This window comes from Trachemys scripta, chromosome 4 (assembly GCF_013100865.1).
Source record: "Trachemys scripta elegans isolate TJP31775 chromosome 4, CAS_Tse_1.0, whole genome shotgun sequence".
Classification (NCBI taxonomy): Eukaryota; Metazoa; Chordata; order Testudines; family Emydidae; genus Trachemys; species Trachemys scripta.
The window spans coordinates 20,393,144-20,412,391 of NC_048301.1; the positions used below are offsets into that span (position 1 = coordinate 20,393,144).

At 39.5% G+C, this 19,248-nt stretch overlaps 2 protein-coding genes across 17 annotated transcripts in view; one reads left to right on the top strand and one right to left on the bottom strand.

Moving 5' to 3' along the window:
- PPP1R13B (protein phosphatase 1 regulatory subunit 13B) overlaps nucleotides 1-6,923 on the top strand; it is a 103,399-nt gene extending 96,476 nt beyond the window's left edge. For all 13 annotated transcript variants that reach the window (XM_034767871.1, XM_034767880.1, XM_034767868.1 and 10 more), the window contains 3 exons: nucleotides 2,865-3,031; nucleotides 5,666-5,865; nucleotides 6,764-6,923. In XM_034767871.1, coding sequence (XP_034623762.1) covers nucleotides 2,865-3,031; nucleotides 5,666-5,865; nucleotides 6,764-6,805 — 409 coding nt within the window. In that variant the 3' untranslated portion in view covers nucleotides 6,806-6,923. The remainder of the gene's footprint in view (nucleotides 1-2,864; nucleotides 3,032-5,665; nucleotides 5,866-6,763) is intronic.
- A 1,965-nt stretch (nucleotides 6,924-8,888) lies between these two features.
- Nucleotides 8,889-19,248, bottom strand: part of ZFYVE21 (zinc finger FYVE-type containing 21) — a 31,904-nt gene continuing 21,544 nt past the window's right edge. For all 4 annotated transcript variants that reach the window (XM_034767897.1, XM_034767893.1, XM_034767895.1 and 1 more), the window contains 2 exons: nucleotides 17,665-17,807; nucleotides 8,889-9,836 (listed from right to left, as the gene is read on the bottom strand). In XM_034767897.1, the coding sequence (XP_034623788.1) occupies nucleotides 9,801-9,836; nucleotides 17,665-17,807 (179 nt within the window). In that variant the 3' untranslated portion in view covers nucleotides 8,889-9,800. The remainder of the gene's footprint in view (nucleotides 9,837-17,664; nucleotides 17,808-19,248) is intronic.

Consider the following 19,248-nt stretch of genomic DNA (forward strand, 5'->3'; position numbering starts at 1 on the left):
TGAGAGCAGTCCCGGGCTCTGACTGGGGAGATCCCCCTCCCAAATGTCTAAAGATGGTAGGAACATTCCTTACAGTGGCTCTGGCTGGTTCCAAGGCACCCCCCCACCAGCGCTGAGAGACTCGGGTGAGGAAAGCCAAGGCAAATGGAAGGGAGACAAAACGTCTCCCATAATCTTCCCTCTTGTCCTTCCCCATCCAAGTCCTCTAAGAAGAGGCAAAAGTCTCCGTCCTGTACCAAGTCAGGAGACACCTTGTGCTCCAGAATGGGACCGTCTGATACTGGGAAGGACCAGTCTGGGACTTCATCAGAAGGTAAGGCCACACCACGTTGCAGAACCAAGGTACTTTGGCACCATCAACAGCTGCTGCATCCGCACTGCCAGCTCTGGCTTTCTCTGTACCAATGGCCTGAAGTACAGAAACTATTCTATCCACTCCAGCCCGTTTCTCAGCAGCAGGTGACTTAATTGTATTTATGGAAATAGAGTCACTGTGATACTCTCTGGAGTCCCATGTCCAGTACCAGGATATCATTGAGTACAGATATCTCTGCAGTCAAGCTAGACTGTTGCCAGTATCATAGAGGCAGGTCATCACTGCCTCCTCCAGGACTGATAGGTCTCCTGTTGAATTTGGGGTTGGAGTCAGAAGAAGAATATGGGGGACACCCATCCCGGACTACTCCCCGAGGGTGTCTTGCAGGGGTTGAGCTCAGAGAGGGTATCTGTATTGTCCAGAGTGTCTCAGTACTCCTGTGCAATTAAGAACCCTCCCTATACATATTGGTATCCATTACCCTGGGGCTTTACACTGAGGGGGTATGAGGTCATGCAATGGCAGTATTGGGGCCTGGAAGACCCAAGTCTATCACCTGACATACCCATGTTATGGAACAAAGGATCCTCGTAGGTGTCCGGCTCCCACGGTAGAGGAAGAGCACCCTCAGCCTCAGAAGTCACAACAACAATCTGGAGGAGAAGATGCCATCATGCTGGTGATCTTGTTGTCCTCATCTCCCAACAAGACAGTGATTCCTGCCTCCTTGCATACCCTGATGATTCTAAGGCCTTCCAGGACTTGGTTAAAAGAGTGGCAGAGGCATTACACATTCTACGCATTGCTAGATATTCTGCACAGCTCAGGACCGAATGGAATGGAACTCACCAAAGATACTTTGGTAGACACCTGCCACAGTTCCACCAGTAGCTAAGCAGGCTGAAAAGAGGTATTTTGTACTTGTGAAAGGGTTGGAATACCTATTCTGTCATCTGCCTCGCAACTCTCAGGTAGTGTCAGGAGCCACCAAACATAGGCAGAGACAGATGAGTAGACACCTACTCTGTGTTTTTACAACCAGTCACATCTTGATTCCTGAAAGGTTTGGTTACAGTTTTCCCTCCTGTGGCAAAACTCTCACCAGCTTGGGACCTAAACCTGGTTTTACCGACTCTGACAAAAGTGCTGTTTGAGCTTCTAGTACCCTGCTCTCTACTGCAATTCTCAATGAAGGTAGCATTTTTAGTCGCAATCACTGGCCAAAAGAGTAGGGGAGTTAGGGAGCACTCATGGCAGACCTCCCCTGGCCCCCTCCAATAGTTTTCCACAAGAATAAGGTATTCATGAGACTGCATCTGAAGTGCATCCTTAAGGTAGTGTCAGACTCACATTAACCAAAACATCCATTTCCTGTGTTCTATTCTAAACCACACACCACTAGGGAAGAGGTAATGAGGCACTTCTTGGATGTGCGTGGGACCCTTGCCTTTTACCTACAGAGGGTGAAGTCATTTAGGAAATCTCCTAGACATTTTGTATCATTTGTGGAAAAGATGGAAGGAGAGGCCACTTCCACCCAGAAGCTGTCAATGGATCTCAGGATGCATCATACTTTGCTACGAGCTGAATAATGTTCTTCTTGAGAGGAGTGTGAGAGCACATTCAACAAGAGTCCAAGCAGCCTCAGTAGCCTCCCTCAAGGGTGTGTCTATTATTGATACCTGCAAAGCAGCAACACGGGGCTCTGTACATACCTTCGCAAGACATTATGCACTGGTGCAAGCAGCTGCTTCGGATGCCTCCCTGGGTAGAGCAGATTTGAATTCTGTTGTGATATGGGATGTGGGTACTTGCCTCCTCAGAGAGACACTGCTTCTGAATCACCTGAAGTGAATGACACATAGGGACAAGCACCCGAAGGATGTGTTGTCCTTATGTCCACTACCCACCTCCTTCTCTGCTGTCTCAATTTCCCTAAGTGGGGCCTAGTGGTAGAGAAGGAACTAAAAATGGTGGCAACCTGGCAGCCCTGTTTATAGCTTGTGAGCAGAGCATGAGCAAAGTGGAGGTGCATGCATGGAGCAAATGGACACTGCTAGGGAAAAATATTTGGTCCTGGGCACATGAAGTGCATGTGCAAACCTGAAGTACATGACACACAGGGAGAACCCACCTTAGAGAACTCCAGTTACTACACGGTGAGTAACGTTTCCTTGTCCTGCAGCACTTCTTTAGTGTATGTGAGGAATTTAGAGAGCTGGCTTTGCTGAGCTATTTCTCGCCCTTTTTGCCTTGCTCTCTACTCTCTCACCAGCACAAGCCTCTCTGCCCTTTAAAGCTAACATACTGCAGACTTCCAAAATGTCATGAAAACTTACCATTCTCATTAAAATCTGTTTGTTTCAGTGGGGTCAGAATTTCATCTGGGTTATTTATTTAACTTTTATGTGGAGAATGTTTGTGGCACAAGTAAAAACATAATTGTCTTTCAAAAGTAACTTCTAAAGGATGACTGAACCCTTTGTTGGAGGTTGGATTTGTAGGGTTCCTGGCCCATTTTGATGTCTAAATGTTGGCTTTGTTTCAGGACGCCTTTGCATTGTGCAGCTTCTTGCAATAGTGTTCATCTCTGTAAACTACTTGTAGAATCCGGGGCAGCAATTTTTGCTTCAACTATAAGTGATATAGAAACTGCTGCGGACAAGTGTGAGGAGATGGAGGAGGGTTATATTCAGTGTTCCCAGTTTCTGTACGGTAAGTTGCTAAATGTATATGCTTGATAATTCCCTTTACAAACTTTCAAAACTTCTCTGAAATTCAACCTTTCTTCTCTGTCCTGACTACCAAGTTGCTAGTTAAATTCTGTATCCTCTACATAGGTCTTTGAAATTAGCATTGCCCTTCCCCCAACCTCATCCATTCAAAATACTGGTGCCAGAATATTTTCTTGGCTGTTTCTTTGACCATGTCATCCTTCCCTCTTCAAGTCAGCTCACTGGCTCACTATGGCATTGTGCATGATTTTTAAACTTCTCTTCCTTCCTTCCTAGGAAACAGTTCTAATGATGATAGGGTTTTGGAGTTAGAAGGATGTTGCCATGTAAATTTCACATGGAATTTTGTCAGGATATCCCAAACTTTTAGCAGACCATACCAGGAGGCTGAAGATCTAAACTTTATTCGAATTCCTTATCATGAATAGTTATTCATGTTTTGGTCACTGAATTAATGAGACAGATGACCTACAGCTTTTAAGTTCAGTGCATATATCACAAGAGAAGCATCTTTCTAGAAGCAGCAATTAAATAAAATTAAGATTCTAACTTACACCAAAAAGAGTGTAAAGGCTTCATTAGGGTTTTAATATACCCCTTGAGGCAGATTTGCAGTGTGATGATGTATACAGCAAATGCTATAATAACTATGTGGAGCAAGAAGACCTAAGAACTCTAAACCTGTTGTGCTAGAGAATGTGTATGAGATTAGTATGAGTGATTTGCACTAGGGCTGTCAATCGCAGTTAACTCATGCTCTTAACTCAAAAATTAATCATGATTAATCGCACTAATAGAATACTAATTGAAATTTATTAAATATTTTTGCATGCTTTTCTACACTTTCAAATATTGAATTCTATTACAACACAGAATACAAAGTATACAGTGCTCACTTTATATTTTTTATTACAAATATTTGCACTGTAAAAGAGTATTTTTTCAGTTCACCTCATAGAAGTACTGTAGTGCAATCTCTTTATCATGAAAGTATAACTTACAAATGTAGATTTTTGTTGGTGTTATTACATAACTGCACTCAAAGACAAAAGAATATAAAACTTTAGAGCCTACAAGTCCACTCAGTCCTATTTCTTGTTCAGCCAATTGCTAAGACAAACAAGTTTGTTTACATTTATGGGAGATACTGGTGCCTGCTTCTTTTTACAATGTCACCTGAAAGTGAGAACAGGCATTCGCATGGCACTTTTGTAGCCAGCGTTACAAGGTATTTACATGCCAGATATGCTAAACATTTGTATGCTCCTTCATGCTTTGGCCTCCATTCCAGAGGACATGCTTCCATGCTCGTTTGAAAAAAAAGTTAATTAAATTTGTGACTGAACTCCTTGGGGAAGAATTGTAGGTCTCCTGTTCGTTTTTCCCACATTCTGCCATATATTTCATGTCATAGCAGTCTCAGATGATGACCCAGCATCTGTTTGTTTCAAGAACACTTTTACAGCAGATTTGACAAAATGCAAAGAAGGTACCAATGTGAGACTTCTAAAAATAGCTACAGCACTCAACCCAAGGTTTAGGAGTCTGAAGTGCCATCCAACATCTGAGAGGGATGAGGTGTGGAGCATGCTTTCAGAAGTCTTAAAAGAGCAACACTATGCGGAAACTACAGAACCCAAACCATCAAAAAAGAAAATCAACCTTCTGCTGGTGGCATCTGTCTCAGATGATGAAAATGAACATGTCGGTCCGCTCTGCTTTGGATTGTTATCGAACAGAACCCATCATCAGCATGGACACACGTCCTCCGGAATAGTGGTTGAAGATGGAGACAGATGAATTTTTAGCACATCTGGCATGTAAATATCTTCCAACGCCGGCTACAGCAGCGCCATGCGAATACCTGTTCTCACTTTCAGGTGACATTGTAAACAAGAAGCAGGCAACATTATCTCCTGCAAATTTAACCAAACTGCTTAGTCCTATTTCAGCCAATTGCTCAGACAGAGTGGACTTGTAGGCACTAAAGTTTTACATTGTTTTATTTTTGAATGCAGTTATTTTTTTATACGTAATTCTACATTTGTAAGTTCAACTTTCATGATAAAGAGATTGCATTACAGCACTTGTATTAGGTGAATTGAAAATTATTTTGTTTTTTACAGTGCAAATATTTGTAATAAAAAATAAAGAGCACTGTACACTTTGTATTCTGTGTTGTAATCAAAATCAATATATTTGAAAATGTAGAAAACATCCAAAAATATTTATTTAAATGGTATTCTATTAAGTGTGATTGATTTGTTTTAATTGCATGATTAATTGCAATTTTTTAAATCACTTGACAGCCCTAATTTGCATCCTTATTTCAACTAAAGTAAGGCCAACTAATTCTCAAATACACATGCAATGAAAAGAAAAAACTTGTTCCGAACCTTCTGTGACAAGTTTTATGCCATATCAGGTTTTAATCTCCAATTAAATTTCTGGGGGGGGAAAAATTATAATGGAAACACTGACAGTCAAATTGCAGCAGAATGAAAGTCTCTCAGCTTGTTCCACTGGAGAGGAGGACCCAAAATCCCAAGTGGATAAAGTCAAGGTACTTTGCCATTTGTAATATTCTTGTTTACCTTTTATTTCTTGATAACAGGAGTACAGGAGAAGTTGGGAGTCATGAACAAAGGAGTAGTGTATGCTCTATGGGATTATGAAGCCCAGAATAATGATGAGTTGTCATTCCATGAAGGAGATGCCATTACTATCCTGAGACGTAAGGATGATAATGAAACAGAATGGTGGTGGGCTCGACTCAATGATAAAGAAGGCTATGTGCCTAAAAATCTTTTGGGGGTAAGTTACTTTAAGCTTCTTCCTTTCTTCTCCCTTGAACTTGGCCTATTGGTACACTTTTCCTTAGGTGGGAGACTAGAGGGAACTTCTAGATCCCATCAATGCCACTTCTAGGTAAATCACTGCTGCAGTGACACAAAGAAGGCAATCCCTCTTTCCTGGGGCCTGAGTGCACTTTCTCTGAGCATTATTGCTGTAGAAAAAATACCGTAGTTAGGAATTTAACCCAGGACAGTAAACAGAACAGTAAACATTAGGCTGCCTGAAGTTTTTTTAGGTTATAACTTTTTAATTGATCTTTAGCATCATATTAAATAGTGATATTTTCCATGAGATCAAACAAAGGGATAAAACTGGCTCCCTAAGTATAGCATGGTGGCTGTTGTGAGCAACCTTGATATTTGGTACATGAAGATATTTAAATAATTGGGATGTAACAAGTTTGTGGCATGGATCACTATTGGTGGGAGTGTGCGTTCTGTTCACCTGCCCAGACGGTAGATGTGGCCAAAATGCAGATCAGAATTATGCAACAGGTAAAGTTTCACTTTGACTGCATAAAGTGGTGGAAAGTTATACCCATTTACTGCCACCTGCTGAAGGATGGAAATAAAAATAATTAATAGCATTAGTTATTATTTAGGTAAGGAAACTCAAGCCTCTAACAGTCTCCTCTTGAATTGTTCAGACTTGCATGTCACTTTGTAATCTAAAGAAATGTCATTGTCCACTGGACCTATTTAGTACATGTCAATGAAATGTCTTACCCTTTGCTGTACAATCCGTTCAGGTAATCAGAAGTAGCCTTTTGGCTGTAAGTGGGTTATGTGTTAGACTTGATTTTCTAATTATCATACCTAAAGCTTGGGTATTTAACTTTTTTGATTTTGTTTTGCAGCTATATCCAAGAATAAAGCCTAGGCAGCGAACCCTTGCTTGAATTCAGTTGTTTGGCAGTGCAAAACATGGCTGGTAACTGGAAGCTTAAGCCCACACTGGAGTCATCCTTTTCTATCACATTTCAACTGGAGAAATAAAATTATAATCTTTGTTTTTAATGGTGCTCTCTCTTGTTAATGGACAGCAGGCAAGGGTTTAAAAATCTGCAGTTTGTAAATGAAGATCATTCCATATAACCTATCTACAGTATTTTGTCAACTCTACTCTAAATACCAAAAATACTCTTTTAGAAGAGTCCATAGGTGGAAGCTTCTTGTGTTAAATGTTCCCAAATGTAATTTCCAAATTGCAGATGTGCTGTCCACTCTGTTCTAGTCCCACAATAACTGTCTCATGTCAAGATTTTAGATATTTTTTGACACCATTGAATGTTGTTTACTCATTACTGACTTAATTCTGTGTATGCTGCAGAGAAGACTTTCACATGTTAAGTGCATAAGCAGTCACCAAGGCTCTATATACTCTAGGATTTAAAACATTAGTTAACATCTTTATTTCTAAATCCTAGTCTAGGGCCTGCTCTACACAAGAATTAAGTCAACCTAGCTACATTGCTCAGGGCTGTGAACAATTTTACATCCTGTATCACAGTTAGGTCAACCTAACCCCTACCATACATGCAGCTATTGAATGAGAGGTAGTTTACCTACAGCAATGGAAAAACCCCTTCCTGCACTAGAGGAAGCATCATGCTACAGCAGCAGTGCTGGAGCTGTGTCACTGTAGTGTAAAGATACCCTTTACAAAGCTCAAACAAGCTTTAGAGATGCTAGGATCTAGATTTTGTTTGCATTTAAATGACAAGCTAAAAGAATCAAAACTACAGTTTTTGTATACTTCTCAAAACCCCTACACTAATTAACTTGTTCATTTTCTTGGTATTCAGCTTCTTACACGAGTTTTACCTCTACTAATTTAAATTACAGGTCCCACTCCCACTAACCTGTGAACTTGTCTGTTTGGAACAAAACATGTAACAGTGGATTTGCAGTAAGATTAAAGGATTTGTATGTTTGCATGGATGAAAGTGCAATAGTTGAGAAGGGTAAGAGTCTGATAAGTTAAGAGGTACACTAACTTGAAGTCTGCCTGAGTAGTTGAAGGACTAAAAAGTGGAGAGCTAGTTGTACTAATATTGAGAGTCTGAGAGGAAGAGAAACAAGGAGTTTGAGGATTTGAGAATGGCAATAATTTGCTATTTTGGTAAGGACAGTTTCTGTGGTTCTTGGCAGTCCAACACCTATTGCCAGGATGTGTTATGCAATAACCTTTCCACTATAGTGTAGTTTCAAGCAAAAAACAAAAAAGCACTTCACTGGAGTTAATTGTACATGGTTTTATATACCAGAAATATATTTTGAATTTCTCATAAGTTGTAGCCATGTGTTTTGCATTTTTTCTTCCATTAAAGTGTAGGCCAGTTGGCTTTAACTCTTCATGTACAAGTCTTGTGTATAATTTATATATCATTTATGCAGTGCTGTAATTTGCTTTTACCACCATTTAACATTAATTGTATATATTGTGGTGATGAAACGTGAAAGGGTATTGTTAAAGAACATTGGCTACATGAATGTGACAATTTCAAGAGCCTATGATGCACATTTACATGTTCTCTGGATGAGTGTATAATAAAATACTGCCAAGGCATGGCTCCATTTTGAAGTGTTTATTTTAAAATAATGTTAGGCAATGGCAAAGTACTGTAACCTTTGTCCACCTAACCTGAAAAACTAATCCACACTGAGTGATGGTCATAACTTAGTACTTTGCACACCCACTTGTGCCTACTAAGAGGTTATCTTGGCTGTACAAAGAGAAATGCTTGAGGTGCTGCTCTGTGACTAGGTAGGCCCTGTCACTTAAACTGTTTTCACCTTACGCTGCTGGCCTCTGTTCTTCAAGGCCAGTCTGAATGTTTGAACTTCATTCATTACCATGTACAGCCAGCAAACTCCTAGCTGTTTTCTTAGAACAGCTGAATACATGAGATTTTTCTAGTTCATGCTATAGTGCTTGAACAGACCGTACCATTTAAACAGGAGGCATAGAACACTTTTGGGTATTGTAAATAACCTTTTATTCTCTCCTCCACTCAAACCAAGAATATTGAAGTCTTTAAGGTTGAAAGTTAGCTTAAGTTGCTTAGCAAGTTAAAGTGAATGCTATCTTGAGCATTTTGCTTATTTTCATTAAGTATGAATTCATCTGATCCATAAGACTTGTACATTTAAAATACTGTATACGATATGTCCAAACATTAGTTACAATGATCTGATTAATTAGCAAAAGATCATTACCACAAGTAAAATGAATATAAAACTTCAAAATCATTTTCGGGAAGCTTATATTTTCCTACATAAGGGTGGCTCCAAAAGGTCACGTTCATACAAGCTAGTTTGTGGTATTTGATGAAACTTATCTTTAAAGTGTTTGATCACATGTTGAACCCAAAATGATTATTTCTATAAAAGGGTATCTAAGGCAGATTTCATTGTACATTGATCTTCAACATTTGGATAAGAAAAAAACCTGAGATCTATACCCAAAAAGCTATTCTCTGTAGAAGAGACTTACAAATACATTTGTTTGCTGTTTGTAGCCAACAAATTAAATACATATAGTATACATAATTGGTACTACAAAAATTGTGCTATACATTTTAGCTGTAGTGCAGGTCATACTTTCATTTTCCATATTAAGTGCCAATACGAAGACTTAACAAAATAATATAAAGTCTTAAACATGAGGCTGTTTAAAGCATTAATTGTATACATATTGCACACTAGATAAGTGAATACTCATGGTTCCAAAATACTCACATTGCTTTTGCCAGTGCTTACATAGTGAACCACATTTGGGGTAGAGAGGGGTTCATAATACCAATTACATGGATCAAAGTAACTAGCAAAAAGTGAGAAGCGGTTTTTCAAAGAGCTGGTCTCTTCCCTCAGATCTCAGACAACTTGCTGCTGTTATTGGTCCCGGGATTCATAAAGGAGTTTTGCTGCCTATGATTACAAAAACAAGACATATCATTGCAGTTTGCTATATAGGCACCTCAGTGGTAAATAACTGAAACTTAAGGCCTCTTAGCCTTCCCCAAGAAACTACTGTAAAGCCAAAAAGCTGTAACTTGTTTTCAAATCCTGGCCCTTCTACATATGTATAGTTTTCATACATGGGAGAGCGACTAAATCGTATTCTAGAGCTTACTATCATGGCACAACATCAATCAGAATTTTAATCAGATTCTCAAGGAGTAAAACTTCAGAATTTCATAAATAGCTTGCAATCTTGAACAGTCTGTCATGACAGACCTGCCAGATAACTGATCATTTCTTTTTGAGAAGTCATTTAGTGATGTTGGCTAGGTAACAGCTTTCTAACCAAGTTGCTTATCTTACAAATGACATGGTGCATGTCTCCATATTTCAAGAAATATTCCTGAGGAATATTAGATCAGCCTTGGCACTGAAAAAAGCATTATCTGTTGGGGGGAGGGGGTAAAGGGGTGTTCTATGAAACAGTGAATACAGTGGTAAACAGCCTTTGAAAGGGTCTTTCTACAACATGAGTGATCTGGCCTGTTTCCATGTGAAATAACTCAATGTATTTTCTTTTAAACAAATTTTTCATAAGCCTGGTGTTCACTGCCATCAGAAATGTTGATTTAAGTGAATATAGAAAGCGTCTTATATAGTAAGTAGATGCTACATGATTTTTTACAAACTCTAGGGAGGATTGCAAGTTTGAGGTACTATATACCCTCTCTTGTACCCCCAGCTAAACCAGGCTTAATAAAAGCCTAGCCCAAAGAGACTGCCTGGGGTTGGCCTGGAAAAAATAGCTGACAGCCATGTGCCTTTAGGGTAGTAGAAAATGGATTAAACAGCTGTGCCTTGCAAAAAGCAGAAGTCAGTACAAGCTAGGCCTTCTGGGAGAGATGTTAAAGGAAAAAGCAAATTCTCTTCCTTTCTTAGCAGAGGACAGGAGGGACTGCATGACGGGTGCAGATGGGGGCTCAAGATGGAGTTGGTGCAGGAGGGGTGTGGGCTCCGGCCCAGTGGTGCTTATCTCGAGCAGCTCCAGGGTGGCAGAGGGGCTAAGGTAAGCTCCCTGCCTGCCCGGGCCCCACACTGCTCCTGGAAGTGGCCAGCATGTCAGGAAGTGGCTCCTGGGGGTGGGGTGGGGCAGGCAGCTCTGCCACACGCTGCCCTTGCCTGCGGGTACCACCCCCCCCAAAGCTCCCATTGGCCATGGTTCCCCATTCCTGGCCAATGGGAGCTGCGGGGGAAGTGCGTGCAGGCGAGGGCAGTGCACAGAGCCCTCTGCCCCACCCACTCCCCCAGAGTCTGCAGGGACATGGTGCTGGCTGCTTCTGCGAGCAGGCAGGGAGCCTGCCTTAGTCCTGTTGCACCACAGGGCTGGCAATCTAGCAGGCCGGATAGAAAGCCCTGATGGGCCGGATCCAGCCCACGGACTGTAGTTTACCCTCTCCTGATCTAATAGGATAATTTCAAAGTGTTAGAATACTAGTTTAAACACTGAGTTCTTTTCATGTCAATTTTTAACTTGAACAGTATCTCTCACATTAGGACATTTGCTTATTTTTAACCAACAATTTATTAATTACCCAAATTACCCAAAACCACATTAGTATATAATCAACAGTTCATTTCTCAAACAGACACAACCAACTGTGTGTACCACATACACACAATAGTCTTGCAAGCAATTATCACAGACTAGAATTGAGGCTCAGTAATTATATTAACGACCAGTCAAATTACCAATATTTCTTATTACATTTACTTATGAGCAACAAGTCTCAATTCTTTAGTACCTAAAACACACTTCCCAAGGTGCGCTTGTCTTTAAGGCACTAACCACAATCCTCTATTAGACTAGTCCAAAAGGGACAAGTTTAGAATATTAAAAGCAATTGCTTAAAACAATTCTTTTCAATCTCTAATTCCTCTAGCAATCCAAACAAATTGATCTTAGATATGATTACTTGAGACTCACTAGAGTGTGTAGATTCAGCAAGGTAACCTACAGTTATTTATATTGAAGAATAGAAGGGGAAATACCATGTTTGAAATGAAATTTCACCACCTCTGCTTATCCTCTTAACCTTGGGATGAGGGAGAGTCCTTTCCACATGACTGAGTTGGGTGTTGGTTGCATTTAGGATTCTGCAGCCACTTGTGTTAGTTTCTGTCAACTCTGAGTACACCGTGACCTCAGTTTTATACACCCTCCTTTCAGTGTTCATTGGAGGGGGCCACCCTCCAATTCCTATAGGACACATAGCAAGTAGGTACTCAGGTTTGAGCTTTACTTCTCTGCTGCTTCCATTAGTATCTAGTACATGGTTGTTGGTGTATAACAAATGTCTTTAATCCTTTTCTTAACAGAGGCTTTAAGTTTGAGTCATTTCAAAAACTATTTCATTATTTGCCTGCACAAATTGGGATCCCCCATTCTAAGCAATTTCTCTTAATATCCCAAAGTTATACCCTGCTGTACATCTTTACATTTCTCCTTCCTTGTGTCAGTCATTTCCTAGTACTTCAAGAGCTCAACAATTTGAAAGGATCTTGTTGGTTTTATTGTAATCTTCTAAATATGGAGGACATTTCCCACATACAGGATATAGATCTGACTCACAATGCAAACAAATGTGCCATTTCTAATTTGGGGTGAAAGATGATTCACAATAAATTTGATTTACAAGGAAACAATGTACAGTTTATAATTTGGGATGAAAACCATGTGGCTTGGATTTCTTGGGGGTAACAGCCCAATTTAACATTCAATTTTATAGCCACATTTCTAAGTTCAACTTGCAGCTTCCCCACCCGTCTCTTTTCTTGACCCACTCAATGTGCAACAGGCCACTTTTGTTTGGAAACTCGGAATTCTTTTTAACTAGGGAGAGAGAGAGAGAGAGAGAGAGAGGTTTATACATATGCATATTAGGAGAGATTCTTGCCTAGGTGATTAACAATACTTATTTAGCTATTTTAGCCTCTGTAACTGGAGAGGGGAACACTCAACCTTGGCTGATCTGTGGGGTCCTTACTGTCACATGATGTGAACCGTTTTCTTATTGTCCTCATAGGTAGATCTTATTTTGAGATAAACAGGTAGATAGCTTTTCTAATTTGAGGGCAAGAAGGAATAATTAATAACTAACAATTGTTCAAGACATCAGTCCCATATCCCTTACACTCCTTATTCATCTAATGATTGCATTTGCTCTTAACCAACTGAATGCAAGTTCACAGTATGATATTGGGCTAAGTCCTTTTCCCAGTCACTGCTTTCTAAAATACTTCCCCCCCGCCCCGCATCCTACTTTCTTGGTTCCTGGATGTACAACTTTGCCTTGAGCTGCATAAAAAGACGTTATTCAAGTGAGCCCAGCTTAGCCCAGTTCAGATCACTCTGTGGAACTGACCAGTTATTTACCATTCCAATTTTGCATCATCTGCAAGCTTTACCAGGAATGACTGTTCACTTCCAGATCACTGATAAGTTATTGAACAGCAGTGGACTAAGAACACATTGCACTGGAAACCCTCCCAATAGACTATGATTCCCCACTTAAAGAGCTAGCCAGTTTGAGATTTATTTTATGTGCTGCAGATTCTGTATAGTACTAAAGTATTAAATCAAATGCCTTATAGAAGTACACCAGTTACCTTGGTCAACCAAACTTGTAATCTCAAAAAAAGAGAGAGTGACAAGGCTTCTTCCATAAAACCATGTGCTTGTAACTATGTTACTGTGCTTTAATTCTTTACTGATTGCATCCCACATCAACTGCTACTGTGGTAACTATGCACATGTATATCAAATAGAGCAACAGATGAAGATTAGGAACAGAGGGTCCTGTGGCACCTTTGAGACTAACAGAAGTATTGGGAGCATAAGCTTTCGTGGGTAAGAACCTCACTTCTTCAGATGCAAGTAATGAAGAGATGAAGATTAGATTGTCTGTCTCTGTGTAAGAGGTGGCAACAGCTGAGCTGAACATTCACTGCCAGTATCTCAACATGCAGAGCTTGGATTTGGCAGTTTTGACACTCTAGCCCAGTGATACTCAGACCTCAGTGGTTCAGGAGCCAAATTAGTGATCAACATTATCCAAGAGTCACAATAGTGTGAATTCATTGTTTCATTTACTATTTTTATTATATACACATACACAGCAAAATGACTGTGCAAGTATTACTTTATCAACTACACTTGGTTAATATAGTAAAAGCATAGTGAGTGGTTATGGTTTTAAGATCATGTGCTGCAAAGAGCCATAGGAGACACATTCAAGCGCCATTGGTGGCTTGAGAGCCTCAGTCTGAGTATCACTGCTCTAGTCCCTCATTCTGTTAAGATTTAAGCTGAGGCTCCCTACTGGAATTTTATTATTTTCCTGCTTAGGAATACTCTCAAGCTGCATGTTAAAATATTTGTACAAATCAGTGAGGTCTTAGATTTTTCACTAACTGTTCTAGAGTTCAGGAAAAGGGAATCAGAGGAAGAATAGGCCTGGAGTGACCCTTTCCTCCCACTTAACAGCTTTAATAATGGCACAGAAGTGGAAGTTTCCATAGTAGCAACTGACTGATTTTGTGGGAGAGCACTTCTTAAATGAAAACGTGGAAGCTTTCAATACGATTTCAGGACACTGAGGAAGTTTTAGATGGACTTCAATTCACACTTTCAGGGATGGGAACTTGCATTTTGATTTTCTTGAAATACTCTTAAGGAAGATGGCTTGGGAATATTATAGTTGACTTTCAGACTATGCAGCTTAAAATAAATGTAACACACCCATCTAGTCATTAAGATAATGCTAACTCATTCTGCCACTTTCTCCTTCCTTTTGGAGGAACCACACTGCCACTTGAAAGAAACTGTTACAGTAGTATGCTCTTGGCTTTCGTGACTGACATATTAAACAGACAATTAATGCATCTAAGAACCTGCGTCATCTATATACCAGATGCGGAGGCAGTCTCAGGCTCATCTAGGATACAGAGACCATTACCTGGCTGGTCAGGGCAGATGTGGAAAAGTTGCTATGACCTTTTGCTGGAGTGGGGAGGAGTGAGTCAGTCATACGCAGTGCTCACTGACCCACACTTGGAAAGCAGGAGGATCTAGCCTTTAATTATTAAGGAAGGGTTTTGTTTTTGTGTTGTTTTTTTTAAATACACACATGCCAGTATATAGTTTCTTCTCTGACAGAGTACATCTTTGCTGCCATAGTTTTAAAAGGGGGGAGGGGGAAAGGGGAAGCTACTGAACTGGTTGGTGGAAGTCACTGGCCAAGCACTTGGAACTATGTTTTGTTGAAGTGCTAAAGTAGCTTTCGACAGCAGTAGCCTCTTCTGCAGGTGCATAGGAAATATTTTCTTTTCAGCTTGTTCTACTAGTTCAGTTCAATAACTAGTTCAAAGTTAAGAAACAGACCAGGAGTTAAAAGCAGTAAAGTTTGTTTTCCTCTTTCAATCCATGAATTAAAGTGAGGTGTGAGAGGATTTTGTCTACTAGTTCTAAGATCTTGAAGGATATGGTGACCAGAAACAATCAGTTCAACTCACTAGGTACAGATAATACTTTTGTTAAATAAGTCACTTAGTTTTGTATATCAAAACTGTATTGAAAAATCCCTTTTCTTATGTATCCAGCACATTTAAGCTAGTTTGATTTAATATAAAAATTTTAAAAAGTGATATTTGTGCATTTTTAATTTAATTCTAATTTTCATCCAAATGGGGCTTTACCCAAGTCTAGTAAATGTATCCGTCACCATTTTAACAAATGTAAAAGTTAATAATCTGAATTAATTGCAATTACATAGCTCAAAGTGTACAGATATGTATCCTCAGCAAAAAGTACCAACATATTTAGTGTAAAGGTGGAAGTTACTTGCAAATCAACATGTTTGAATGGTTACCGACCAATAAGAAAAACTTTTTATTACGAAAATAAGGACAAATGCGAAATAAGATTAAAATAGATTTAAATTAAAATTTTCTGCTTGCTGATTTAAATTATTTAAACTTGATTTGTGTCACTTTGATTTAAATCAATCCACTCTGCTTTCCAACATTAATCTAACCTTTAAACCAAAATCCTTTTGGAATGTGTTATGGCTGTTTTTAATATCTATTTGCAAAATTAAAATTTTATTTGGGATTTCCTTAAGGTTACGGCTGATTTGTGAAATAAGTTTAACAATTTGGAGCAGCATATGTATCATGGTAGCCTCCAGTAGTCCCAATCAGGATTGGGGTCCCATTGTGCTGGATGAGAAACAAAAAAAGTAGTCTTAGCTGGGAATCGAAGAAGTTCTAAAAGCCCAGGAATCAGATCTTATAGAGGATGTAGTGTTTCAGAGCAGTTATGAACTATACAGATTTTTGCAAGTCAGGCAGATGTTTATTCTCCTTAGTTTACTTGTCAATTCACCCTGTATAGTTAATTATACCCCAGTATTAACTGTACCCAACTACTAATTCTAGTTAATGCAAAACAGATTCACATTTTTATTGAAGATCTGGAATAAAACCAAATCAACTGGAAACCTTTGCAGATGACACAAAAAGGTTGAGGGAGTGGTAAATAATGAAGAGGAAAGGTCACTGATACAACTAATTGTGAACATATACAGCTATGAGCAAATAATGTAGGCCATGTTTACAGTACAGGAAGCAGTGACTGAATGATTTGGGGGTCATGGTGGATAATCAGCTGAATATGAGCTCCCAGTGCAATATTGTGGACAAAGGGGCTACTGATATCCTCAGATGCATAAACAGAGGAATCTGAATTAGGAGTAGCAGGTTATTTTACCTCTTAATTTGGCACTTGTGAAACTGCTGCTGGAATACTGTGCAATTTTTAAAACAAGATTGGATGTTTATCTAAAAGATCTGCTCTAGCAATTATTTTGGGAAAGTCCTATGGCCTGTGTAACATAGAAGGTTAGACTAGATGATCACAATGGTCCCTTCTGTTCTTAAAATCTATGAAGTATTCCAAGGTCCCTCTATCAATTCAACATTAAAAATAAAGATAACTTTGGAACTTAGAGAAACCAAATTCCTGATTTAAAAAAAAAAGTTACAGTATGGAAGATATGGCCATCTGGTCTGGTTTCACTGATTTATAACTGTTTCACAATGCTGACGTTAAGGTTTAGCAAGATTATGTTCTTCCCCTGCATCTGGTGTTCTGTTAGTGTATTAACATGCCCTGTCTGCTGCTGCTTGATATATTTTATGTATTATCTCACTCCCCCAGTTACTTAGATCTGAACACACAGTGCACTGTTCTTAACCATAGATATTACAGTTTTTTGTTGTGTTTGGTTATGAAAGTGAACTCCAGGATTATTACATAAGAACTTATTACATAAGAACAAAGAGAAACCTAATGCAAGTTTTGGTATTCTTGCATACAAGATGAAACCCTCAGAAGTGAAGGCTCCAATTTGTAATCTTGTCAAATACTGAGTATCAATCAATCCATGGCATCTGGAAATCCATTTACCACCAAATATTAAAGCCCCAGAGTAAAGACAGTTTCCCTTGCTTGCTGTAACCACTCAGTTTCCCCCCACCCATTTAGATGCCAAACCAGCATGTTTTCTAGACCTCAGCAGAAGCCAGTCCTGTAGTCAGAGTATGGTCTATCTAGTATAAGATGCGTTATGGCCTTATTATATTTATAGTACATTCACAACTAGCTGTTTTGCACACAAATGGTGACCAAACTTAAGGTGATCAATTTTAAACATTAAGTGTATTTTACACACGTTACCTTATGCATAGCTGCTAGCCAGGCTGCTGACAGCTTCTTGTTAGAATTGAAGTCTTCACTGGCAGTAAATTTCATCTGTGTAAGCTCCTCTGACCCTGGTGCCTTATACTGCAGGAGCATACCTGTGGCACGAGTATTGCCTCCTGAAAAGGGAAAATTAAAGTAGAGTCCTGAACAAGCAGTAGGAGAACAAAGTATTTAACCACTTGAGAAACAAAAGAAGGGGATGCTCTGTCCATAATCACCAATATAAAACTCATTCCCAATACCACTTAAATGCTTTAAATGGCCTGCATTAACAGCTGCTGCTATTGTACGCTACTGTGTGAGTATGAACCACAGTGTATTACCACAACCCAAAGCCAAGAATGCACTGTCAGAACATCACTCAGGGAAGCTAGCAGCAAAGGGAATTATTGCTGGAAATAAAGCCATTTATGCCCTGACATTGCAAGAACATCTTTCTAGCTTGGAATTTTTTTTTAAGTGTTAAAAGTCTTAAAAATAAAGTTCATGGCAATTCACCACAGTATCTTGCAGCTTGCAAACAATGGAAGTTGTTATTCTTGTGCGATTTAACCATTGTTCATATTTTAATTAAAAAAGAGGGGTCCTTGCTTGATAGGAAGTCAAGCTCACAGCACTGAAAGCTTTCTGGTCTCTACCAGATAGGTGGGAGGGCAGGTGGCCTCATGGTGGAAGCCTACTGTGAGGCCAAATAACTCCTGGAAGTATCAGAAAATGGGGTGTGTCTGCCACAGAGGATGGCTTCACTCAAGGAACTGTGTGGGAGAGCACCCCACCTTATAGAATTTATATTCTAGATGTGATTTTAAGTTATGATATTATTAATAGGCCACCCAGTGAAGACAAGTGAGGAACACACATAGAAATCAGGTTAGCCTAAAAATCAAGAAAGGTTAGTATGGAGTAACATGTACCAATGGCCACATCTTTCATACTGTAATGTTTTGTTTGGGGCATTTAGTACACTATTATAGGGTTAACTAAGTCACCAGAACCTTCAAAAACCAATCCCCTTGCAAGTCACCTCACCTGCCTGATCCAATGCTCCTTATGCATACAAAGGCCTCATTTATTTAAATGAAAAGATTATCTGCATAGGGTAGGGCCCTAAGGGGTCAGTATCCTTATGGCACTATGCAAGAGAAATCCAGGCACAAAGAATCTTGCACTAAGCTTCTGACCACATGCCCCATAATTACATTTATAAGTTAACGTGTTTTTCAATCTCTTTGCAAAAGGAGCAATTAGATTCCTCTGCCCTCTCCAATTTACCTAGTTGGATTATAAAACTGAGTGCCTAACTTTCACTGTACTGGGACCTTGACCAATTTCAGATTGTTGCAAACATGATTACGTGACACTGATCTGATCTACCAGTAAGCAAAAGTCAGTAGTAGGTTACGTAAACAATACAGCACACAGCAAGACAGGAGAAAAACAAATATAGTAAGCAGTATTTTCTCTTCATGATTTGTTTAGTCACAAGCCCATCGTTCCACCCAAAACAAAACAAGCAACCCCTCCCACACCACTTGGGCATAAAATAAATAGCTTCTC